Source organism: Mesocricetus auratus, unplaced genomic scaffold (genome assembly GCF_017639785.1).
Source record: "Mesocricetus auratus isolate SY011 unplaced genomic scaffold, BCM_Maur_2.0 Super-Scaffold_100007, whole genome shotgun sequence".
Taxonomy (NCBI): Eukaryota; Metazoa; Chordata; class Mammalia; order Rodentia; family Cricetidae; genus Mesocricetus; species Mesocricetus auratus.
In genome coordinates, this window is record NW_024429191.1 from 38837681 (window position 1) to 38859980 (window position 22300).

At 41.8% G+C, this 22300-nt stretch overlaps 1 protein-coding gene and 1 pseudogene across 1 annotated transcript; both read left to right on the forward strand.

Moving 5' to 3' along the window:
* The first annotated feature begins 231 nt into the window (after positions 1-231).
* Positions 232-1179, forward strand: LOC101830138 (putative olfactory receptor 2W6). Its single transcript, XM_005067874.3, has one exon. The coding sequence runs from the start codon at positions 235-237 to the stop codon at positions 1177-1179; it is 945 nt and encodes a 314-aa protein (XP_005067931.1). The 5' UTR covers positions 232-234.
* A 10956-nt stretch (positions 1180-12135) lies between these two features.
* On the forward strand, positions 12136-13369 carry LOC101829867 (annotated as a pseudogene).
* Positions 13370-22300: the final 8931 nt, after the last annotated feature.

A 22300-nucleotide genomic window follows, 5' to 3' on the forward strand; every position in this document is an offset into this window, starting at 1 on the left:
ATTTTAAAGAATATTATTTTAATGAACTTTAACTTGGTCCTCCTTTCTTTGTCATTATTCATATATATTTTTTTCTCTGAAGAAGGCATCTGCAGAGTCTTTCTCCCTCAAGGTCTTCAGTGACACAATTTTGCATATAACTATTAGTTGAGTGCATGCTAAAAAAAAAAGAAAGGTCAAATAACTTTCTTATCTCATTCTTGTTTTCTTTCTCCACAACAGCTAGTAAAGGTTATGGGAAGAAACAATGACAGTTACCTACAGGCCTTCATCCTGGTGGGATTTTCTGATCGACCTAGACTGGAGATGATTCTCTTTGCTTTTATCTTAGTCTTTTATGCCCTAACTCTGGTGGGCAACACTGCCATCATACTCTTGTCAGTCATAGACTCCAGGCTCCACCTGCCCATGTACTTCTTTCTTGGGAATCTGTCTTTCCTGGATCTTTGCTTTACTACAAGCATTGTCCCCCAGCTGCTGTGGAACCTCTGGGGACCAGACAAGAGCATCACCTACCATGGCTGTGCCGCTCAGCTCTATATCTATATGGTGCTGGGCTCCACTGAATGTGTCCTCTTGGCCGTCATGTCCTATGACCGCTATGTGGCTGTCTGCCGGCCCCTGCACTACACGGTGGTCATGCACCCACGTCTCTGCCTACAGTTGGTGAGTGTTGCCTGGTGCTGTGGCTTCCTAAACTCATTTGTCATGTGTCCTCAGACAATGCAGCTCTCTCGGTGTGGACATCGAAGGGTGGACCACTTCCTCTGTGAGATGCCTGCCCTTATTGCCATGTCCTGTGAAGACACCATGCTCGTGGAAGCCTGTGCTTTTGTCCTGGGGGTGGTCCTTCTCCTGGTGCCCCTCTCCCTCATCCTCCTCTCTTATGGCATGATTGCTGTCACGGTGCTGAGGATGAAGTCAACAGCAGGACGCAGGAAGGCCTTCAACACCTGCTCTTCCCACCTGACTGTGGTCTCTCTCTTCTATGGAACCATCATCTACATGTACTTGCAGCCAGCCAACAGCTACTCCCAAGATCAAGGCAAATTTCTCACTCTCTTCTACACCATCGTCACACCCAGTGTCAATCCCCTCATCTACACTCTGAGGAACAAGGATGTAAAGGAGGCAGGGAGGAAGTTTCTGGGATGGGAGAAAGGGGCTGGAGACTCTTAAGTAGAGTCAGCACAAGGTGGCCACAGGAGCCTTGCCCAAAGTCCTTGAGACTAGAACTGCCTTGGATTTCATTGTTATAATGTGTTAGATGAAATAACGGGGAAGAAGTTCATTTATATTTCATAAATATCATTTATACATAATTTGAAAGTAATTTTATACAGTATTTTTAGTACACCTGTGCTTTGCCTATGGTCTATTTCATGAGGTCAGAGGTGTAATTTTTCACTTGGCACTGAGTGTCACGTTGGTGTTCAAAAAACTTAGGATTTTGGAAATTTAGATTTTAGATTTTCAGATGGAGGATGCTCAACCTGAATTGGTGTTACATTGCTATCTTGGGTGTGTAGGTAACCGTGTAACCTTGTGATCAAGGAGAGATGACAAGGATAATGCCTTTGAGTTTGAGACAACCCTGAATCTTTGGATGGGAAGTATCTTCCCCCATCTGTAGGCATTGCTCTAGGATGCCTTTAATCTTATCAACTATCTACAACTGCAGGGCACCTACAGATATATTTTAATCACAGTAAGACACTAAACAGTCTGAACACAATGCAGTACACACACACACACAGAGAGAGAGAGAGAGAGAGAGAGAGAGAGAGAGAGAGAGAGAGAGAGAGAGAGAGAGAGAGAGAACACAAATGTGACCTTTGTTCAAAGCTGTCATATTTATGACTGGTATTTTTCAGACTGGAAGACATTGATGTCAGTAAAATCATAACATTTTGTGCTGGACATGTGTAGGCTCCCCATGTAAGGGGCTCGCCTAAAAGCTGCTGTTTATATAGGAATTGCTGAGTTAGTCACCTGCACCTTCCCCCTTGATGTTTTCCATAGCAAAGGTCTTCCAAGAAGGCTGGCTACTGTTAGAAGAGCAAATGACACAGACTCAGAACTGACAGCTTGGGTTTCTTTAAGCAGGTGATAACAAACAGCTGTGAATCTCCCTCTCCAAAGGGAGTTCTGTGTTTCCTGAGGACCCAGCTTGTACAATCTGTGCCTCCTGGAAGCAGCACTTACTATGAGCTGCAGAATTTCCAAAGCTTGGCTGGAGATAAGGACTCTTTTTGTTTGTTTGTTTGGTTGGTTGGTTGGTTATTTCAGGCAGGGTTTCCTGGAATATTTGTCACCACCACCAGGTGGGGTCAGAACTCTTAATATACACTTCCAAGAATTTCCCAAACATTCTATAACTGTGCCTCCTGAGTACTGACATTAAAGGTGTGCCCATGTTCACTAAAAGCAACAATCTCTCTTTTTTATTGAAAAAATTTAACACAATATATTTTGATTACCTTTTCCCTCACCAATCCCTTCCAAATCTTCCCCACCCCCAGCCCCCCTGAACTTCATGTTCACTCTATCTTTTAAAACAAAGGAACAACAACAAAAAACCCACAAAACAAAAACAAAAATAAATAACCAAAAGACCAATAAGACAGAAAATGCCCAAAGAAAGCAAAATGAGGCAAAGTCCATAAAAATACTACTGAGCTTATTTCGTGTTGACCAACTATTCCCTAGCATAGGCCTGCCCTGTGTGGTTGATATACCCTGTGAGACTCCACTGGAGAAAACAGATTTTCCCTTCATCAGCAGATATCAATAGCAGATAGTTTCTTGGTTAGGGTGGGAGCCTGTGTCCATAGGTTCAAACCTGTGCAGATTTTGTGTGTTTTGCTGCAGTCTCTATGAATATGTATGTGCATCAGCCCTATGTCTAGAAGACACTGATTCCTTGGAATCATCCATCACCTCTCCTCTGGCTCTTACAATCTTTCTGCTTTCTCCTCTGCATAGCTTCCTGTAGTCTTGAGGGGAGGGGTTTGATGTAGACATCCCATTTAGGACCAAGTGCTCTGAGGTCTCTTACACTCTTTCTGTTGCCCTCTTGTGGGATTCTGTGTTTATCTATCTACTGCAAGACAAAGCTTCTCTTCTTGATACAGCCTTATTGAGAGTTGATTGAGGCACTGATCTATGGATAGCATTCATTTAGTGCTATGTTCTTTAGGAGAATAATAGCATTATGTTTCCCCCTAGGCCTGTGACCAGTCTAATCTTAAGCTTTTGACCATAATAATAGTGTCAGGTATGGGTCCCATTTCATGGAGTGGGCGTTAAATCCAATTTAAAAAGTGGTTGGTTACTCCCATAACATTTGTATCACTATTGCACCACTGTTGCAGGTCACGGAGTTTGTGGCTAGTAATATTGATGATTATCTTTCTCCTCTGGTATCATGCAGAGTTTCTTTAAGAATCATGAATACTAGACAGTAGGGGTAAAGCTTCTAGGCACCAGCTCAACTTATTTGTGTTTGGTGCATTTGGCAATAGGGCCTTACTATCAAGTTGTGGAGAGTAACTAATAGCCAGATCAATTATGTGATGTTTGGGGGTTTCCATGGGACACATTTGGCCAATGGCTCAATAAGATGTAAACCATTTCTAGCACTGGATCTCTTACTTGGTGGCAAGATGTCTATTTGAAGCACTGACTCCCCTAAATATATGTTGATTCCATTTAGATTCCTTTTATAAAAGTATATATGTTAGGAAGCTTCTACAGTAGTAAGTTTCCATATGTTTTTTTCAAGTGGCCATTAGTACTAATTTTCCCTCCCCATATTTACTCCTTTCTCCCTCTTTTCCATCCCTTCCCTATCTAATATTACTACTCTAGTTTCCCCTTTATCTCTCCAAAACAAACTACTCTATTTCTCCTTCCTTGGAAGTTTCTCTTCTCCTCCATCATCTCTTACCTAACCTATGTGCTTATTGTAATCGTAGTACCCATATTGGATGTTTAAAAGCTAGTACCCTCATATAAGAGAAAACATACAATATTTGTGTTTTATGTCTGGGTTGACTCACTCAGGATGATTTTTTTTTCTAGACCCATCCGCTTAACTGTAAATTTCACAATTCCATTCTTCTTAGCAGCTGAATAATATTACATTGCACCACATTTTCATTATCCATTCATCAGATGGTGTACATCTGTGTTGCTTCCAGTTTCTGCCTATTATAAATAGAGTGGCAATAAATACGGATTTGAAAGTATCTCAGTAGACAAATGTAGAATCCTTTGGGTATATGCCTGAGTGGTATAGCTGGATCTTGAGGTAGATCTATTCCCAGCCTCCCAAGGAACTGCCACACTGATTTCCATAGTGGCCGCACAAGTTTGCACTCCCACCAGCAGTAAATAAATGTTCCCTTTCCCCACATCCTCTCTTGTATGTGCTGCCATTTGTTTCATTGATCTTAACCATTCTAAGTGGTGTAAGATGAAATCTCATAGTAGTTTTTTGGTTTGTTTGTTCTGAGACAGGGTTTCTCTGTGTAGCCCTAGCTGGCCTTAAACTCATAGAGATCCTTCTACCTCTACCTCCCAAGTACTGGGATTAAAGATAGGCACCACCACCACACAGACTCAAAGTAGTTTTAATTTACATTTCCCTGAAGACGAAGGACATTGCATTTCTACAAAGTGGGTTCCAGGATAGCCAGGATTACACAGTAAAACCCTGTCTTAAAAAACATAAACAAACAAGAACAATAAAAACTAAAAAAAGAACATATGAATTTTGATGTATGTAACACCTCAATAAAGCTAATTTTAAAAAGCTTCAACATAAAAGCCTTTACAGATTTCCTGACTGACAAGAATGAACTACACACTGGGGTTCCACTTAGTACTCTCTACTCCCTGGTTTCTATATTTGCCTGCAGAGAGGTGTGAAAGATGCTTACAGGAATGTGGGCTTGATGTCAGTGAACTATTATAGAAGGAGTCTTTGAAATGTATTTTTTGAATGTATTGAGTTTCTTTTAAAGTCTTTCAATAGTTAAATACAATTTAGCAGGTTTCATTATGGCATTTGCTGGCCATACACCCAGCCTAAAGAACTGCATCCTGTCCCAGAGAGTCTTGTACATCCTCACTTATTGTTCACTATTCCCAAAAGCACAGAAACAAAGTCAGCCTAGGTGTCCATCGGTGGACAAATGGATAATGAAAGCATGGCACGTATACACAACTGAATTTTATTCAGCCACAAAGAAAACCAAAATTATAAGATTTCAGGAAAATTGATGTATATAGAAATTACTATATTGAGTGAGGCAATGCAGATGCAGAAAAATAATTAATGCATGTTCTCTCTCATATGTGTCTGAGTTTCTAATTATTACATATGTGCATTTATGTAGGAGTGAGTGTAGGTTTATGTTATGAAAGCAGAAGGGGCACTATGAGAGATAATATAGGGGCTTTTCCTTTTTCTTTTCTTTCTTTTTTCTTTTTCTTTCTTTTTTTTCCTTTCTTTTCTTTCTTTCTTTTTTTTTTTTTTTTTTGAGATAGGGTTTCTCTGTAACTCTATAATCTGTCCTGGAACTTTCTCTGTAGACCAGGCTGGCCTTGAACTCACAGAGATCCTTCTGCCTCTGCCTCCTGAGTGCTGGGATTAAAGGTGTGCGCCACCACCGCCCTGTGATGTAGAGGTTTTAAAGAAGGAGGGGAGTGGGAGAAGGAAAAACCAAGATAAAGAATGCATGATACTGTGATGAAACTCGCTACTTTGTAGGCTAGTCAAATCTCTTTTGGGAATAACAAAACTTCAGTGAATCATTGAGTTTTTGTTTTATGTTAGCTGGAAATTGTTAGGTCCAAAGGAAACCAGAGGCAGAGCATGTGTCCAGAATTGGCAGGTTTGGTTTAGCATTCTCAGGGACCTGTGAAATGTGTTTCTGTCAGCCAGAAAGGGCCACTTGGAATATACATGTGGTTCCATATCAAAGCCCATGCTGGCCTCCAGACCCCTTCAGCTCCTAGTCACATTCTCTTGCAGATATCCCTGGCCACATCTAGTCTGTTCTTTCTCTCTCTTCTCTAGACTCTTCTAGATGCCTCTGGCTGTTCTCTCTTACCTACAGTAAAATTTTCTCTCTAATTGTGGAACAGTCATTTTGGTGGCTTCTTTCTTGTGCTCTCACTCATAGAAATGATTTTTTGTAATGGCATTCAAATGTGTTAACCATTTTTAACATTTATCATTTGTATTATAGTCACTATGTTATTTTGATACCTCATTTGCTTCTAATTTTACTATAAAAACATACCATGTTTATTCATTTTTAAAAAAATCTATTCTTTCACATTCCTGTTTTGCTCAAATTATATTCACACTGTCTTGATCATTTCAACAATATGGACAAGTTTGCAAAATGTAATTTTTTTTGTTCTGTCAACTTTCTTTCTAACTGTTGCCAGTATTTGATATGGGTAGGAATTTTCCGCAAGCATTTTTGCCCCAGGAGCTTTTTTAAGATCTCAGTTTAATCATAAAAACTATGTACAGCAAACCAACAGCCAACATCAAACTGAACAGAGAGAAACTCTAAGATCAGGAACAAGACAAAGCTGTCCCCTCACCCCATATCTCTTCAATATTGTACTGGAAGTTCTAGCTAGAGCAATAAGACAACAAAAGGAGATCAAGGGGATACAAATTGGAAAGGAAGAGGTAAAACTTTCACTATTAGCAGATGATATGATAGTTTACATAAGTGACCCAAAAAAGTCTACCAGAGAACTCTTGCAGCTGATAAACACCTTCAGCAACATGGCAGGAAACAAGATCGACTCAAGAAAATCAGTAGCCCTACTATATACAGACAATAAAAGGGCTGAGAAAGAAATCAGAGAAACATCGCCCTTTACAATTGTCACAAACAACATAAAATACCTGGGGGTAACGCTAACCAAACAAGTGAAAGACCTGTATCGCAAGAACTTTGAGTCTTTAAAGAAAGAAATTAAAGAAGACACCAGGAAATGGAAAGATCTCCCATACTCTTGGATAGGTAGGATCGATGTAGTAAAAATGGCAATCCTGCCAAGAGCAATCTACAGACTCAATGCAATCCCCATCAAAATCCCAGCACAATTCTTCACAGACCTTGAAAGAACAATTCTCAACTTTATATGGAAAAACAAAAGACCCAGGATAGCCAAGACAACACTGCTCAACAAAGTAATGTCTGGAGGCATCACCATCCCTGACTTCAAGCTCTATTATAGAGCTATAGTCCTGAAAACAGCTTGGTATTGGCACAAAAATAGGCAGGCAGACCAATGGAACCGAATTGAAAAACCTGATTTTAACCCACACACCTAGGAACACTTGATTTTTGACAAAGAAGCTAAAACTATACAATGGAAAAAGAAAGCATCTTCAACAAATGGTGCTGGCATAACTGGGTACTGGTATGCAGAAGACTGCAGATAGATCCTTGTTTATAGCCTTGTACAAAACTTAAGTCCAAATGGATCAAAGATCTCAATATAAATCCAGCCACACTGAAACTTTTAGAAGAGAAAGTGGGAGATACTCTTCAACAAGTTGGTATAGGAGACCACTTCCTGAACATAACACCAGTGGCACAGACACTGAGATCGACAATTAACAAATGGGACCTCATAAAACTAAAAACTTCTGTAAGGCAAAGGACACAGTCAACAAGAGAGAAAGGCAGTCCACAGATTGGGAAAAGACATTCACTAACCCCACATCTGACAGAGGACTGATCTCCAAAATTTACAAAGAACTCAAGAAGCAAGTCTCCAAAACACCAATGGATCCAATTAAAAAGTGGGGGACTGAACTAAATAGAAAATTCTCAATTGAGGAGTATAAAATGGCTGAGAGACACTTGAGAAAGTGCTCAACTTCACTAGCCATTAGGGAAATGCAAATCAAAACAGCTCTGAGATATCATCTTACTCCTGTCAGAATGGTGAAAATAAAAAACACCAATGACAGTTAGTGCTGGAGAGGATGTGGAGAAAGGGGAACACTCCTCCACTGCTGGTGGGAGTGCCAACTAGTACAGCCACTATGGAAATCAGTATGGAGATTCCTCAGGAAAATGGGTCTGAGTCTACCACAAGACCCAGCAATTCCACTCAGGCATATACCCAAAAGATGCACATTCACACAACAAGGATGACTGTTCCACTATGTTCATAGCAGCATTATATGTAATAGCCAGATCCTGGAAGCAACTTAGATGCCCCACAACTGAAGAGTGGATAGGGAAAATGTGGTACATTTACACAATGGAGTACTACTCAGCGGAGAAAAACAATGGAATCATGAAATTTGCAGGCAAATGGATGGCACTAGAGGAAACCATCCTGGGTGAGGTAACCCAGACACAAAAAGACAAACATGGTATGTATTCACTCATATATGGATTTTAGACATGGATCAGGGGAGTGTCAGCCTACAATCCCAGTGCCAGTGAGTCTGGGAAACAGGGAGGTTCCCAAGAGAGATGCATGATACTCCAGAGAAGTGGAATGAGGCAAGATCTCCCGAGCAGATTGGGAACATCAGGAGAGGGGAGAGGGAACCAAGAAAAAGGGAGGGAGATAAGAGGAGGGGAGAAGAAGGCATGGGGGAGCGGGAAGGTTGAGTCAAGGTAAGAATAGAGGAGAGCAGGATGAGAGATACCATAATAGATTGAGTCATTATAGGCTTGAGGAAAGAGCTGACATTAGTGAGATCTCCAGAGATCTACAAGGATAACACCAACTGGCAAACTAAACAATAGTGGAGAGACTACACTAATAGCCCCTCCTTGATGATAGGGTTGATGACTACCCTATATGCCATCCTAGAACCTTCATCCAGGGACTGATGGAAGCAGAGACAGATACCCACAGCTAAACACTGAACTGAACTCCTGGAACCTCGTGACAGAGATGGAGGGGTGGTGAGCAAAGCGGTCAAGACCATGATGATGAAACCCACAAAGACAGCTGACCGGTTAAGGGAGAGCTCTTGAACCCCAGACTGATGCCTGAGAGGCCAACAGGGTACTGATCCAGACTCCATGAATGTAGTGACAGGGAGGAGGCCACAGAAATCACTGGGGCCTTGTGTAGTAGATCAGTGTTTACCATGGTTTATGAATGAGCTCTGGGAGCCCATTCCAAATAGAGGGATGCTCTCTCAGCCTGGACACATGGGGAAAGGCCTAGATCCTGCCCTGAATGAAATGACAGACTTTAGAGATCGCCCCCCCAAGGAGGGCCTCGCCCTCCCTGGGGAATGATGTGGGGATTGGGTGGGGGGCTGGAGGGCTGGTGGAGGGACAAGGGAGGAGGGGTGGGAGAAGGAGCTGGGACTGACGTGTGAAACATTCATGTTTCTAATTTAAATAAAAACATATATTGAGAAAAAACAAATGCAATTAGTAAAAAAAATCTCAGTTTAAGGAGAAGTGGATTGAAATTAAAGCTCATTGTGTAAAACAGTTTGTAATTGGAAATGTAGCATATTTTAAGAACAGGAGAAATGAAATACAATGTCTTTGTAAGTCAAAAAGAAAGTGCCAGCCAATCCATTATAATCAAACAATTAATACTCAGGAGAAATTATTTTTCCACTCATTTCTGAATTTGGTTCACTTTAAGGAATATATCTTAAATGAACTTACTGTTGAGACTAACTAATTACCTTTCTCTATACCCACTACAAAAAAAAATCTCCTGAGAGTTGTTTCTCTGAGTTAGTCCTTCCTACTTCTGGGAATGGGAGGAAGGGACCCAGGGAATTCAATATTATAAATAACTTAGCGTCTTCCTGGTTTCCTAATGAGCCTGAACCCTTTAAAGTCTCTCCAGTTCAGTATGGCAAAGAAATACTAGGGTGGGGACAGGGTATCTGTGTCACCCCCTTTCCAGGAAGCAAGTGAGGGGTGAGCATTTCTGTAGTGCGGGAAGGTTTCTCATTGCTGTTAGCACAGCGTGTTCGCCATGTCCCGAGCAGGTGAATACTCACTTCCAGGTCAGTCTTTCAGAGAAAATTAATCATTCTCTCCTTATTTTAAAGTTTGCTTTTTAATATTTGATCTAGCAGATCCTTGGACCATGCTTGTCTTTGTTCCCTAGATATTTGCTATTTAGCTAGGTTAAGATTTCCAACCAACAGAATCATTTTTCTCTTCTGAAAGCCCTCTTTAATTTTGTCACCCACAAATCTACTGCTATAATTTGACCATGTCCCCCAAAGCCCATGTATTGGACGCTGAGTGTCCAGTGCAGCAGTGTTGAAAGTGGGCACTGTTGAAGCGTATGTAGATTTAAAAAGCAATCCCAGAAGCGCTAGACTAACACTGTTATCATGGGGGTGGGTAAGTTCTGAATAAAATAATGACCTCTCTTTATCTCTTCTGTCCTTCTATGGGATGGTAAAGCTTCAAAAACTGCAAAGAACTGTAAGCCAAATGACTTTCTGTTTGTTACAGATAATCCATTCTCAGACATTTTGTTATAGTATGGAATGGAACATAGAAATGCCCCAGTCTTTTCCTGAACACTTAACAGTTGTACCCTCCCAGCTTACACTAATACTGCTATAAACATTATCAGAATACTAGATTTTTCTACTGGCAACAAATTAAACCCATTGATTTATTTATGACACAAGTGTTCCAATTGTCTGCTTCAGACAGTCTACAAATTGTTATTTTTTAAAAAAAAAAACCTGTCTCTAATGATTTTGAAGTTGGGTTTTCACCAGTGAACCATAGATCAAGGCATTTCTTTAGCCAAGAAATAACCTTTGACCTTCAGTTACAGAATGTGGTCAAAACAGCTTTTCTTTTTGCCATTTCCTTTTTGTATCTTTGAACATGTGATATTTAATTTCTACCGCATCTACTTTCCATTTATTATATAACTGGAACCCAAGTGTGGTTAGAGTGTAAACATCAGGCAAGGTAAAGGAGCATTGGTTTGTGGCATCTGGGGTGTGTGAGAGGTCATCTGCTGGCTTAAGCCCAAGAGCATGGCTTCTTGAGGGAAAGGTCAAGCCCTGAGAACTGTCTTAGGGAGTGGTTCAGCTTTGGCAATTGTTTTTCTCTTGGGAAAATGCCCTGGCTCCCCTTTCATCACCTTTAACAAGAGAGATGACTCTGTGAGGGTCTCATCTGATTGTAGAATCTGAATCCCAGACTCAGTTTGTTCTGACCACTGTTAGAGAGGCAGGTCATTATGAGTAGGGGGCGCTGGTACAGGCATGGGGCATTCCTAAGCAGGCTGCTGGCAGGTGACTTCTGGGCTTCCAGAATGGTGTCTTAGAACCTAGTGCTTCAGGAAGCTTGAAAACCCAACTAGTCTCCATCTATGAGACATGTTGCTCTTTTTGTCCTGTGTGCCAGGTTTTTCATAAAAACTCCAAATAAAGAAAGCTTCTTTGGGTCTCTTAGGCAATGTCACTTGAATCGCTGGGTCAAGAGACGAAACCCACTCATTAACTTCTTGGAGGCTAGAATATTTAGGGCCACAGGCTCTTAATTTCCTGGAAGCATAATTATTGTGAGTAACTTGTCATGTTGTGCCTCACTCCTGTCTAACCGGAAATTCATGGCACAAGATTGTAAGAACAAGAGACTTTTTTTTTGCCATGGGTCTATGATAATTGAAACATGGACTTGGAGTGAGGAAATAGGAGATCTGATCAAATTACTTGAAACAATTTGTTTCACAAAGTGCAGGTGATTATATCAAGTTTTTGAAAAGTACTGCAATGTTAGAAGACTGGCAAAAGTGATTTTTTAAAAAACAGTACTTTATGAAAATATCAATAAAAGCTCCTCTTCAAAATAAAAGTTTTTTGAACATTTATCTGGTTACCTTCATTGACTGGATTAGAACACTATTTAGGGGCAAGTTTGAGCTTCTACCCATGGCAGACAAGTATCTTCCTCTGGCACCTCACGTCACAGGCAAGCATTAAGCAAGTCACTATAGTTAAAATGTGGATGGTATGGTGGAATGTGTCTTTGCCGGGGACAGTTTGTGTCCAGATCAACTCAGCTATTTTCTAATACTCGCGTGTCATGCTTCCTACACAGGTATGTGAGGTCACAGCTGATGGAGACCAACAATGAGAGCTCTTGGGACTTTATTCTCCTGGGTTTCTCTGACCGGCCCAGGCTGGAGATGGTTCTCTTTGTTGTCAATATGGTCTTTTACTTTCTGGCCGTCACAGGCAACTCAACCATCATCTTCCTTTCCCTAGTGGACCTTCGGCTGCACACACCCATGTATTTCTTCCTCAGCAACCTGTCCCTTCTCGACCTGTGCTACACAACAAGTAGCATTCCCCAGTTGCAGGTTAACCTCTGGGGACCACGGAAGACCATAAGCTTTGTGGGGTGTGTCATTCAGCTCTTTGCCTTCCTGTCTGTAGGGGGGATTGAGTGCATTCTCCTATCAGTTATGGCCTATGACCGCTTTGTAGCTGTCTGCAAGCCTCTGCATTACCTGACCATCATGCACCCACAGCTGTGCCTGAAACTGGCAGCCTTTGCCTGGCTCAGTGGTATTGCCAATTCCATACTGATGTCCCCATTGACCATGTCTCTGGGGCGCTGTGGTCATCGCCGTATCAACCACTTTGTGTGTGAGATGCCGGCCATCATCCGAATCTCTTGTGTGGACACAAGCCGGGTAGAAGGCCTCGCTTTCTTCCTGGCCATCCCCATTGTCCTTGTGCCTCTCACCATGATCCTGGTCTCCTATGGCTACATCGCCGCTGCAGTGTTAAGAATCAAGTCTGCAGCTGGTCGGCGCAAGGCCTTCAACACCTGCTCTTCACACATGGTGGTGGTATCTCTTTTCTACAGTACCATCATCTACATGTACATGCAGCCTGGGAATGTGGCAAGTCAGGACCAGGGCAAGTTTCTCACCCTGTTCTACTGCCTGGTGACCCCCACACTAAACCCTTTCATCTACTCACTCCGAAACAAAGACATGAAGGCGGCCTTGCTGAAGGTTCTTGGGAAAGACAGAAGCCCGCTGGACGCTGGAGGGCACTGATGGGGCCTGGAACTCACCTCAGTTGTTCATTTGTTTCAGAACCATAGTGAATGATGAGGCAATAAACTGATGGTGGTGAAGACGTGGGTCTTGTATCCCATATCAGTGATGTATATTACTGACTGCAGGGATTAGGGCCTTCATGTCATTGGGGGGAGGCGGGCAAGAGTACTTGCAAAAGACAAAAAAGTGACAGAGTCATATGGCTTTCTTTTTGCACATAGTGGAGACAATGATTTATTTGCAGCCAACCTGTGATGCTGTAATGCTGATAGCAGTCTAGATTAAAAAAAAAAAAAAGAATGAGGCACAGCATGGCAGAATATGTGTGCACGAGTGCTTGTGTATTGGAGAGGAAATAACAGATCATTTGCTCTTTCCCAATAACTTTTGTTCTCAGTTTTTCAGCTCCATTGCTCCACCCTGTGGAAATAACACTACCACTTCCTCAGGCTGTCACCAGCCAATCCGTTTGACTAAAATCGCTGCTTATTGTAAATTTTGGGTCATGGGCTATGTTATGGTCACAAAATGAATTTAATGAATGCAGCAAGCATTTCAAAGTATGCCAGAGTAGCACAAAACAGAACAGGCCAATTCGTGGTGGAGTGAGTCGCTAGTGTGCTTTGATGTGACAAATCTGCTTTTTTCTTTTTTCCCCCCTTTTGTGCTTTTGAGGCAGGGGCTTCCTATATACCCCAGTGCCTCTCCTCCCTTAGTCTCCCAAACGCCCAAACACTGGGATTGCAAATATTTGGATTACCATGTTTAGCTTTGTTGTTTTGCTTTGCTTGTCTGTTTGTTTTTCCCTTTACTCTTTCTCTTATTTCTTTTATACCTTTTGTGGTGCTGGCATGGAAGCCAGGGCCTTGCACATCCTAGGCAAGCACTTGACCTCTGCACTCTACCCTCATCACTAATGCCTTTCTGATGACGGATACAACAACTTGAAGCCACTGTTCTACAGCTCCCATTGGAACGAACCGCTGAGCAACCGGTGCTTCTGCATTGGGGAAAGTCTCAGTGGTGAAAACTCTAAGGACAGCAGTGACGTGGGGGCATGTGGGCAGGAAGTGTGTGGGAACCGAGGTCACAGCTGCTTATGTGGGAGGTTTGGGAGGATAAACAGAGATGAGGCTATCAATGGCAGTGATGATGATGGTGCTAATCATGAGGGAGATAAAACAGTTTTCAACTCATCTTTCACCTTTTGACAATCGGGAAGTAGGGTAGTCTTAAGTCACGGTTTAGTTCACGTTTCCTTAAAATTTACAGTGAAGAACAGAAAGAGAATCTGTGACTTTGCTGTAAATGCTAATAAAATTTCTTTCATTCTCCTCTCTTTAACATCTCCCATGAATGCATGAGTTGCTCCCATTAGTGGCATTTACTGTGCTGTCTCTACACATGAACACAGTGCGTATTGGTCAAGTCCAGACTGCCCTCTTCTCCCCTCTACTCTCTTCTATTGTAAAATCAATGACCATCTAAGTATTTCTAGTTCCTGGAAATGGCATTGTCTCTGAGATCGTTACTGCTGTACGTCAATTTGGTGAGGACATATGACATAGATGTTAGATCAAGCATCCAGCTGGATTTTGCTGTGAGGGTAGCCTTTCAGCTAATACTGGCATTTCACTCATCAGTCTCTGTGCTTTTGCAGTGGGTGGGCCTCTTCCCACACTGAAGAAATACACCAAAGGAAGAGGGAAATATTGCAGACTTCTTTTGGACTTGAATGCAGAATTACCTCATTCTAGTCTCTGTCCTGTCCCATGGATTAAGAATCAGCTCTTAAGGTTTGTCTTCTCTCTTTTTCTCAGTCCTGTTTAGATACCTCTCACTAGTAGTCTTTAATCTTCACTGCCAGTTTCCAAAAAGTCATTGAGATTCACATGTTTGAATATTTATGCATATATTTGTTTGCAATGCTGGGAATTTGATCTGAGGCCCTGCACATGCTAGTTAAGAGCTGTACCAACAAGCTGTGCTCCACCACAGTCTGCTTTCTCTCAAAACACCTAAACTCCTCAGGTTATAGTTTTCACATCTCTTCCTCCTGTTCAAATGGCTTTTTCTTTAGCAGTATATGACCCTTGCTGCTTGTTCAGGTAAGGCTCTGCCACGAGGCTGTTACAGGCTGAAACTTGTGGGTAGTGCAGTGGGGAGGGGCCAGGGCATCGTCACACTGTTCCCCTCTCTAGTCTCCTAGAACAGTGGTTCCCAACCTTCCTAATTCTGTGACCCTTTAATATAGTTCCTCACGTCATGGTGACCCCCAACCATAGCATTATTTTCATTGTCATTGTATAACTGTAATTTTGCTACTTCTATGAATCAGAGTGTGTAAATATTTGTGTTTTGCAATGGTATTAGGTAACCCCTGTGAAAATGTCATTTGCCCCCAAAGGAGTTGTAACCCACAGGTTGAGAAGTACTGCTCTAGAAGAAAGGCAAATGGATAGAGTCCTCTCCCTTTTGTTCCTTTTGCTTTTCTTTCCATTTATGGTTTTGCTGTCTTTATCTACTGAGCATGGCAAGCTGCTGTTCAGGCACTCAAACACCATCTTTTCTCAGTGGCCTTTCACTCACCACCATCTGTCTCTGCAAACCGGGTCAAATGTCTGTGTTAGAATAAATTTTATCTTATGTGGAAATAAATCCTTCAAGGTTTGAATTTTTCTTGCAGTTTTTTCAAAGGTGAGGGGATACAATTAGCAACTTTCTAACTATTCATGGAATTCTTCCAATGTGTATATGCCTGGAGCATTAATTATAACAATTTTGGTAAGATTAATGGTCACAAAATTGCAAGACAGTTTCCACTGTGTAAAATTTAATTTACAACTTTTAGTGCACATGCTTAATTCTTTCTAATAAAATTTCTGAAGCTATAGCCTCCATAGCTGTCATGGAAAACCTAGCTTTAGAAGATGTATATAAAATCTTTTTTTTTTTACTAAAAAAGCCTTATTTTTCAGTGAACAAATATAAATGTTACAAAAAGATAGAAAATAAGAATTAAGAATAGGTAACTGGTTTAATAGCTCTACTTCAAGATTCTTTATACCCATTTGCTTTCTGAACAGAGGGAAACATTCATTCTGTTCTTTTCCATCATAAAGGCCTTATGTTTAATAATTTTGCTAAAATTAACTGTTAAATATGGTTGAAGTTTCTGGAAGTATTCCAAATGGAATTTTAGCTAAAGACGCATACTGATTTTACTACATTTAAGTTCATCATCTTTTTTTTTTTTGCTTTGCTTAGAAAGTATTTCGTGTGTATGAGTGTGTTGTTTGCATGTGTGTAAGTGTATTATATGAATGTCTATTGCCTGTGGAGGCCAAACGAGGCCACTGAATCCCTTGGAACTGGAGTTACATATGCTTTTGAGTCACTATATGGATTCTGGGAATGGAACCCAAGTCCTCTGAAAGAGCAGCCAGAGATCTTAACTGCCAAGCCATCTCTCCAGCTTCTGTTTTGTTTTCTTAAAGTTATAAGCTTGTCTGAAATTTCTTAAACACAGTTCCACTTGTTGAATAGATACAGTACTGTTCAGGTTATCTCTAGTAGTTTTTAAAATGTTCTATGGTATTTTGGGACACCCCCGATAGATTTTCAAGGTTTTATAAATCATATTATTTTTATAGGTGAATATTTTTAAAACCTTTATTTTCTTTTAATTAAAATATAATTACATCATTTCCCCCTTTCTTCTTCTTCCTCCAATTCCTCCTCTGCTCCATCTCAATCTGTCAGAGGATTAACCTCTGGTGAAAAATGAAAGTCAACCTCATCCGGTTAGAGTGGGTGAGAGCCTTTTTGGTACCCAGAAGGAGACTGCTCTAACAGTGGTCAGGACTCCTTTACATCAGATTATTCCTAGGTTCAGGCTGTCCCTGTTGAACCTGATAGGAGCTGCCTTCCCCTCATCTATAGCTCAAAGCGTCAGTAAGTAGGTTTTTTTTTTCTTTTTTGGTTTTTCAAGACAGGGTTTCTCTGGAACTTTGGAAGCTGTCCTGGAAGTCGCTCTGTAGACCAGGCTGGCCTCGAACTCACAGAGATCTGCCTGCCTCTGCCTCCCTAGTGCTGGGATTAAAGGCGTTCACCACCACCGCCAGCTGCATCAGTAGGTCTTAAACATAACCTGAGAGCTGCACTGCACATACAGACCTCGGAGCTCCAGAAGGATCGAGTGCATGAACCTGACTATTAAGCCCACTCTCTAAATTAATTTTACAAATGAACAAAAATTGGCCCTTCTTAGGGCAATATATAACCCTTGGAAGGGGGATCCCTCCCCTATTTAAAAGCATCCCCCACCCCCACTCTGTTTAAGAGACTATCATTGATGACATTACTAACTAGCTTCTACTGAAGTATTCTCAGTCTCTTCAACAGGCCCAGGCTGCAGTTCATGTTACCATTCAGGACACTATTCCGGCTCCTTCCTTGGTGCCTTGTCATTCATTCTGACCCAGAGACCAAGTATACATAAAAAAGTTTCAGAAAAAAGAATGGACACCTGCCTGGAAAGGCCCTCACACTGTCATTCTGACTTCCATCCTGGTTGACAAGATCCCGTGACAAGCCTGTACCAGACCAGGACCAGAAATGGAAACCAGCTTCTCTGGACCAGATCCATTCAAGCTAAGACTCTTGCAAATAGGACTCCTGTTTGATTACATATTCCCTCTTAGTAAGGCTATAGACCTGGCTATCCTGGAACTCAGAGATCCCAGGCCTCTGCCTTCTGAGTGCTGGGATTACAGGTGAGCCCTGCCGCCACCACCCAGCGTAAAACTCTTAAGCCTGACCACAATCAAGGCTAAAGTTATCTTCTGACAGATTTAGGGAGAGTGCCTTCTAAATCCCAAAGGATTATAAAGACATTAAAAAGAAACTTTACAAAATATTAAACGTAATTTAGATAAGAGACAACAATAATTTCTGGTACTATAAAAAGTTTGATTCAAACCATGACTTACAACCTTCCTCATTGGTCTGAATGGCCTCTTATTCCTCCTTTTTATAGGTCTTGCTGTGGGCCTTGTGTAGTAAATTGCCTTTTAAAGTCCTTCAGACAAAGAATTGCCTCAGCTAAGCTAATGGTCCTCAGGACCCTTAGCCAAGACAGAAGATTTGAAAGTAACAAAAAAAGGGAGGAGGCCAGGATGGAATGACCAAGGGAACCCCGCCCTGTGCCAACTTTATTCTGTGTCTGCCTAAATTCTCCTCAGCCTTCCGTCCCCTAACAGCCTTAGCACTGCTTTCTGGATCAGTCCATGAACTTGACCATGCTCCAAATATATTGTGCAGTATCTGGAATATACCATCGAGCATAGAAAAGAAAGGAGATGTCTGTAGACCACTCCAAATCCCACTAATGTAGCCCCACAGCAAGCACTGATGTAACCGGGGTCTTGTCTTTTAAAACACTGTACATCTGACCTTGGGCACCAAGAGACTTTGTAATGGCACAGGCCACTCTTGTTCTGCCCATTAATAAAAAAGGACTCCAAACTTTATTTATTTATTTACTTATTATGTGTGCAGTGTTCTGCCTACATATCTGCCTGCAGGCCAAAAGAGGGCACCAGATCTCCTTACAGATGGTTGTGAGTGACTATATGGTTACTAGGAATTGAACTCAGGACCCCTGGAAGAACAGCCAGTGCTCTTAACCGCTAAGCCATCTCTCCAGTCCCAGAATTTTCAGTTAACTTAATGTGGTTGTGAATAATTATCACGCTTGGATGATTTCATGGTAACAGTGTATCAGCATATGGCTGTTCTCCAATGTGTTCGGATGTGCCTGTAGATTCTAGCCTCACAGACCACAGGTAGACGGTTTGAATTGTTCTACCTCTGAACTAGTCTTCAACATCCAGCTGCACTGGATATTCTCACTGCTGCTTTCTAATAAATCTTTTATCATTTTGGCTCCAGTGTATCTCTGTGCAGGGCACGGCTACTACAACTGTTCCTGCTGCTGCTGCTTTACCTTTGCTCCTCTGGACAGGTCCATCTTGATGCTCTGCTGTAGTCCTAATAACACATGTCCTGCTGTGCTAGTTCAGGCATGATCAGAGCAGTACAAATACCTCCTTCCGCTTTGTTGTAAATGTACATCTGCTTATGCTGCGGCATCAGATTTTTGTTTTGTTTTGTTTTTGTTTGGTTGGTTTTTTGAGACAGGGTTTCTCTGTATTGCTTTCGAGCCTGTTCTGGCACTCACTCTGTAGACCAGACTGGCCTCAAACTCACAGAGATCCACTTGCCTCTCCCTGCGGCATCAGGTTTTGCAAACATGCAAACGCGTGATTGTTTTCCTACAAAGAGGGTAGGAGCTGTTCATGAGCATTGATGTGTCTCCTGGGTCCATGAGTCCTGATGTTTAGCATCCCTGAGTCCTGCTTTACTTTTACATTTGTGTGCATTTCTGTAACAGGCATCTATGTATGGCTGCCCTTGTATGACATGTTCAGATGCCCTTGAAAACGCTTGGTCTCACAGAAGCCAGGACATCAGTTTTAATTACTTGACCTGTGAACTATTCTTAAATGTCCAGTGCATGGATGTAATAAAATTCACGTGTGCTGGTTTTTAGTAAATGTTTTATCTCTTTTGTTGTAGTACATCTGTGTTTGCTTTGTGAGCACTATAACTATTCTTGCTGCCCTGGGTTTGATTGTCTTTCCTGTGTATGTGTCTGCCTCGGTGCACTGCTGTCCTCAAAACGCGTGTGCTGTGACTCTAGTTCAGGCATGCTCAGAAGTACACCCTTTCAGCTTTTCTGTAAATGCATCTCTGTTCACTTTCTACTAGTAGGACTGCAGCTTTTGAAGACAAGCAAATGTGTAATCTTTCCATGCAGAGGGCGTATGAGCTGCTCTCCTAGGACATGCATGTGGAGCGATGTAGTAGCACTTCCTTGTATATGGTATGTAGTAGTTGCATGCCTGAAGATGTCTTACATCCACGAGACATGCTTGAGGATTACAGTTCTGTGTATTTCTGTAACAACACACGTGTGGACAGCTGCCCTCATACAATGTATTGGGACACGCTTGTAAATACTCAGCCTCACAGATATAAGGACACGAATTTGAATTGCTCATCCTGTGACTGGGTCTTCAACCTCAAGGTGCACTGCTCCACTAAGATTATCTATCATGTGTGCCTCTTCTTTTTTTGTTTTTTGTTTTTGTTTTTTGAGACAGGGTTTCTCTGTATTGTTTTGGAGGCTGTCCTGGAACTCGCTCTGTAGACCAGGCTGGCCTCAAACTCACAGAGATCTGCCTGCCTCTGCCTCCCGAGTGCTGGGATTAAAGGCGTGCACCACCAACACCCGGCTGTGTGCCTCTTCTTAATGAATCTGTGATCACTTCTCTCAGTGTGCCGGGGTGTGGTGCATGACTAGTAGATCCACACTTGCTGCTGGAGCATTATTGATCTTCCCTGTGTATCTGTCCATCTTAGTATACTCTGTACTCCTAAAATCGGATGTGCTTCTGTGTTAGTCCAGGGTGTTCAGAGCAGTCCACGTACTCCATCTGCTCTGTTGTAAGTGCACATCTGTTTATGCTGCAGCAGTAGAACACTGGTTTTTGCAAAGATACCATGTGTAGGTTTTGCTGTTTGCTTTGTACTAAGTGGGGGTAAGCTGCTCTGCTAGTATATTTATGTCCAATGATGTGGTGGTACATCCTTCTATCTCCTGTACAATAGTGTAATACCAATGCGGATGTCCTACATCCATGAGGCCTCATTTTTTATTTTATGAGACAGGGTTTCTCTGTATTGTTTTGGAGGCTGTCGGTCCAGCCCGGCCTTGAACTCACAGAGATCCGTCTGCCTCTGTCTCCCGAGTGCTGGGATTAAAGGCGTGCGCCATCACCGCCCGGCCCATGAGGCCTAATTTAATATTACATTTGTGTGCTGCTTTCCAGTAAATCTTTTATCACTTCTGCTACCGAACATCTGTGTGTGGTGCATCGCTTTAATGACCATGCTTTCTGCTGAAGTGTCACTTATTTTTCTTATGTACATGTCCATCTCATTGCACTGCTGTAAGTCTAAAGATGTAGGTTTCGCTGTTCTGGTTCTGCTTGTGTGCAGAACAATACAAGGACCTTCATCTGCTTTGTTTTAAGTGTGCATCTGTTTACGCTGCTGTAGTAGGACATCGGTTTTTGCAAACATGCAACTGTGTAGTGTTTTCCTACAATGAAAGTGTCATCTGCTCTGCTAGTACATCCATATGCGCTGATGTGGTGGTACAACCTTGTGTCTTTTGTATAGTATTTTCACGAGTGCAGATGGCATACATCTGTGGGTCCTGCTTTAATATTGCGTTGACTTCTGTGTCTGTAATAGTACATGTATATATGGCCGTTCTCACCCAGTGCATTCGGGTTTGCTTGTAAAAAGTTCCACAGGTACTAGGATATCAGTTTGCATCATGCTACTTCTGAAATAGTTCTTCAGAGTCCAGGCAGCTTAGCACCAGCATAGTGCCCTACTCTACCAACCCCATGGTTGCAACGACATGCAACTTTTAAGGTTTAGAGTAAAACTTTCTCTTTTAGGATGCTGTGATTTTATTTTTAATCAGGAGTAAGAAAAGTGACAAGGTATAGGAAGCAAGACTGGAAAATCATGGCAATCCTGACACCAGACAATAGATGTTCATCTAACCCTAACCCTAGCTCTAACCCTAACCCTAACCCTAGCCCTAACCCTAACTCAGGGTGTTCACTGTCATAAGTGTTTATTGTCCCAGTTGCTTCAATATGTGCATCTGAACTTTCTATCATAAAATGTTTTTAAGGATATTGCTTCCCTCTAATTAGTAAACTTCATATTGAAGCACTTGGAGAAACACATATTGATGGTCATAACCTATTTTGGAATTTGTCAAAATAATAAGATGGAAGGTAGAGAGGGAACGGGGCCAAGGCATAGCTGCTCAGGAAGGGTAAGATTCAGTATCCTATAGCATAGTAAAGTGATTGCAGTTCACAGTTTATTATGCTTTTCCCTTTTCTTATTTAAAAATCATATACAATATATTTTGGTTATATTATTCTCCTTCTGTCAACTCCTTTCAGATCCTCCCCAGTTTTTTTCTCTCTCAAGATAAAAACAAAAATACCTTCCCAAATGTCAAAGCAAAACAAACAACACCCCCCAAAAAAGACAAAAA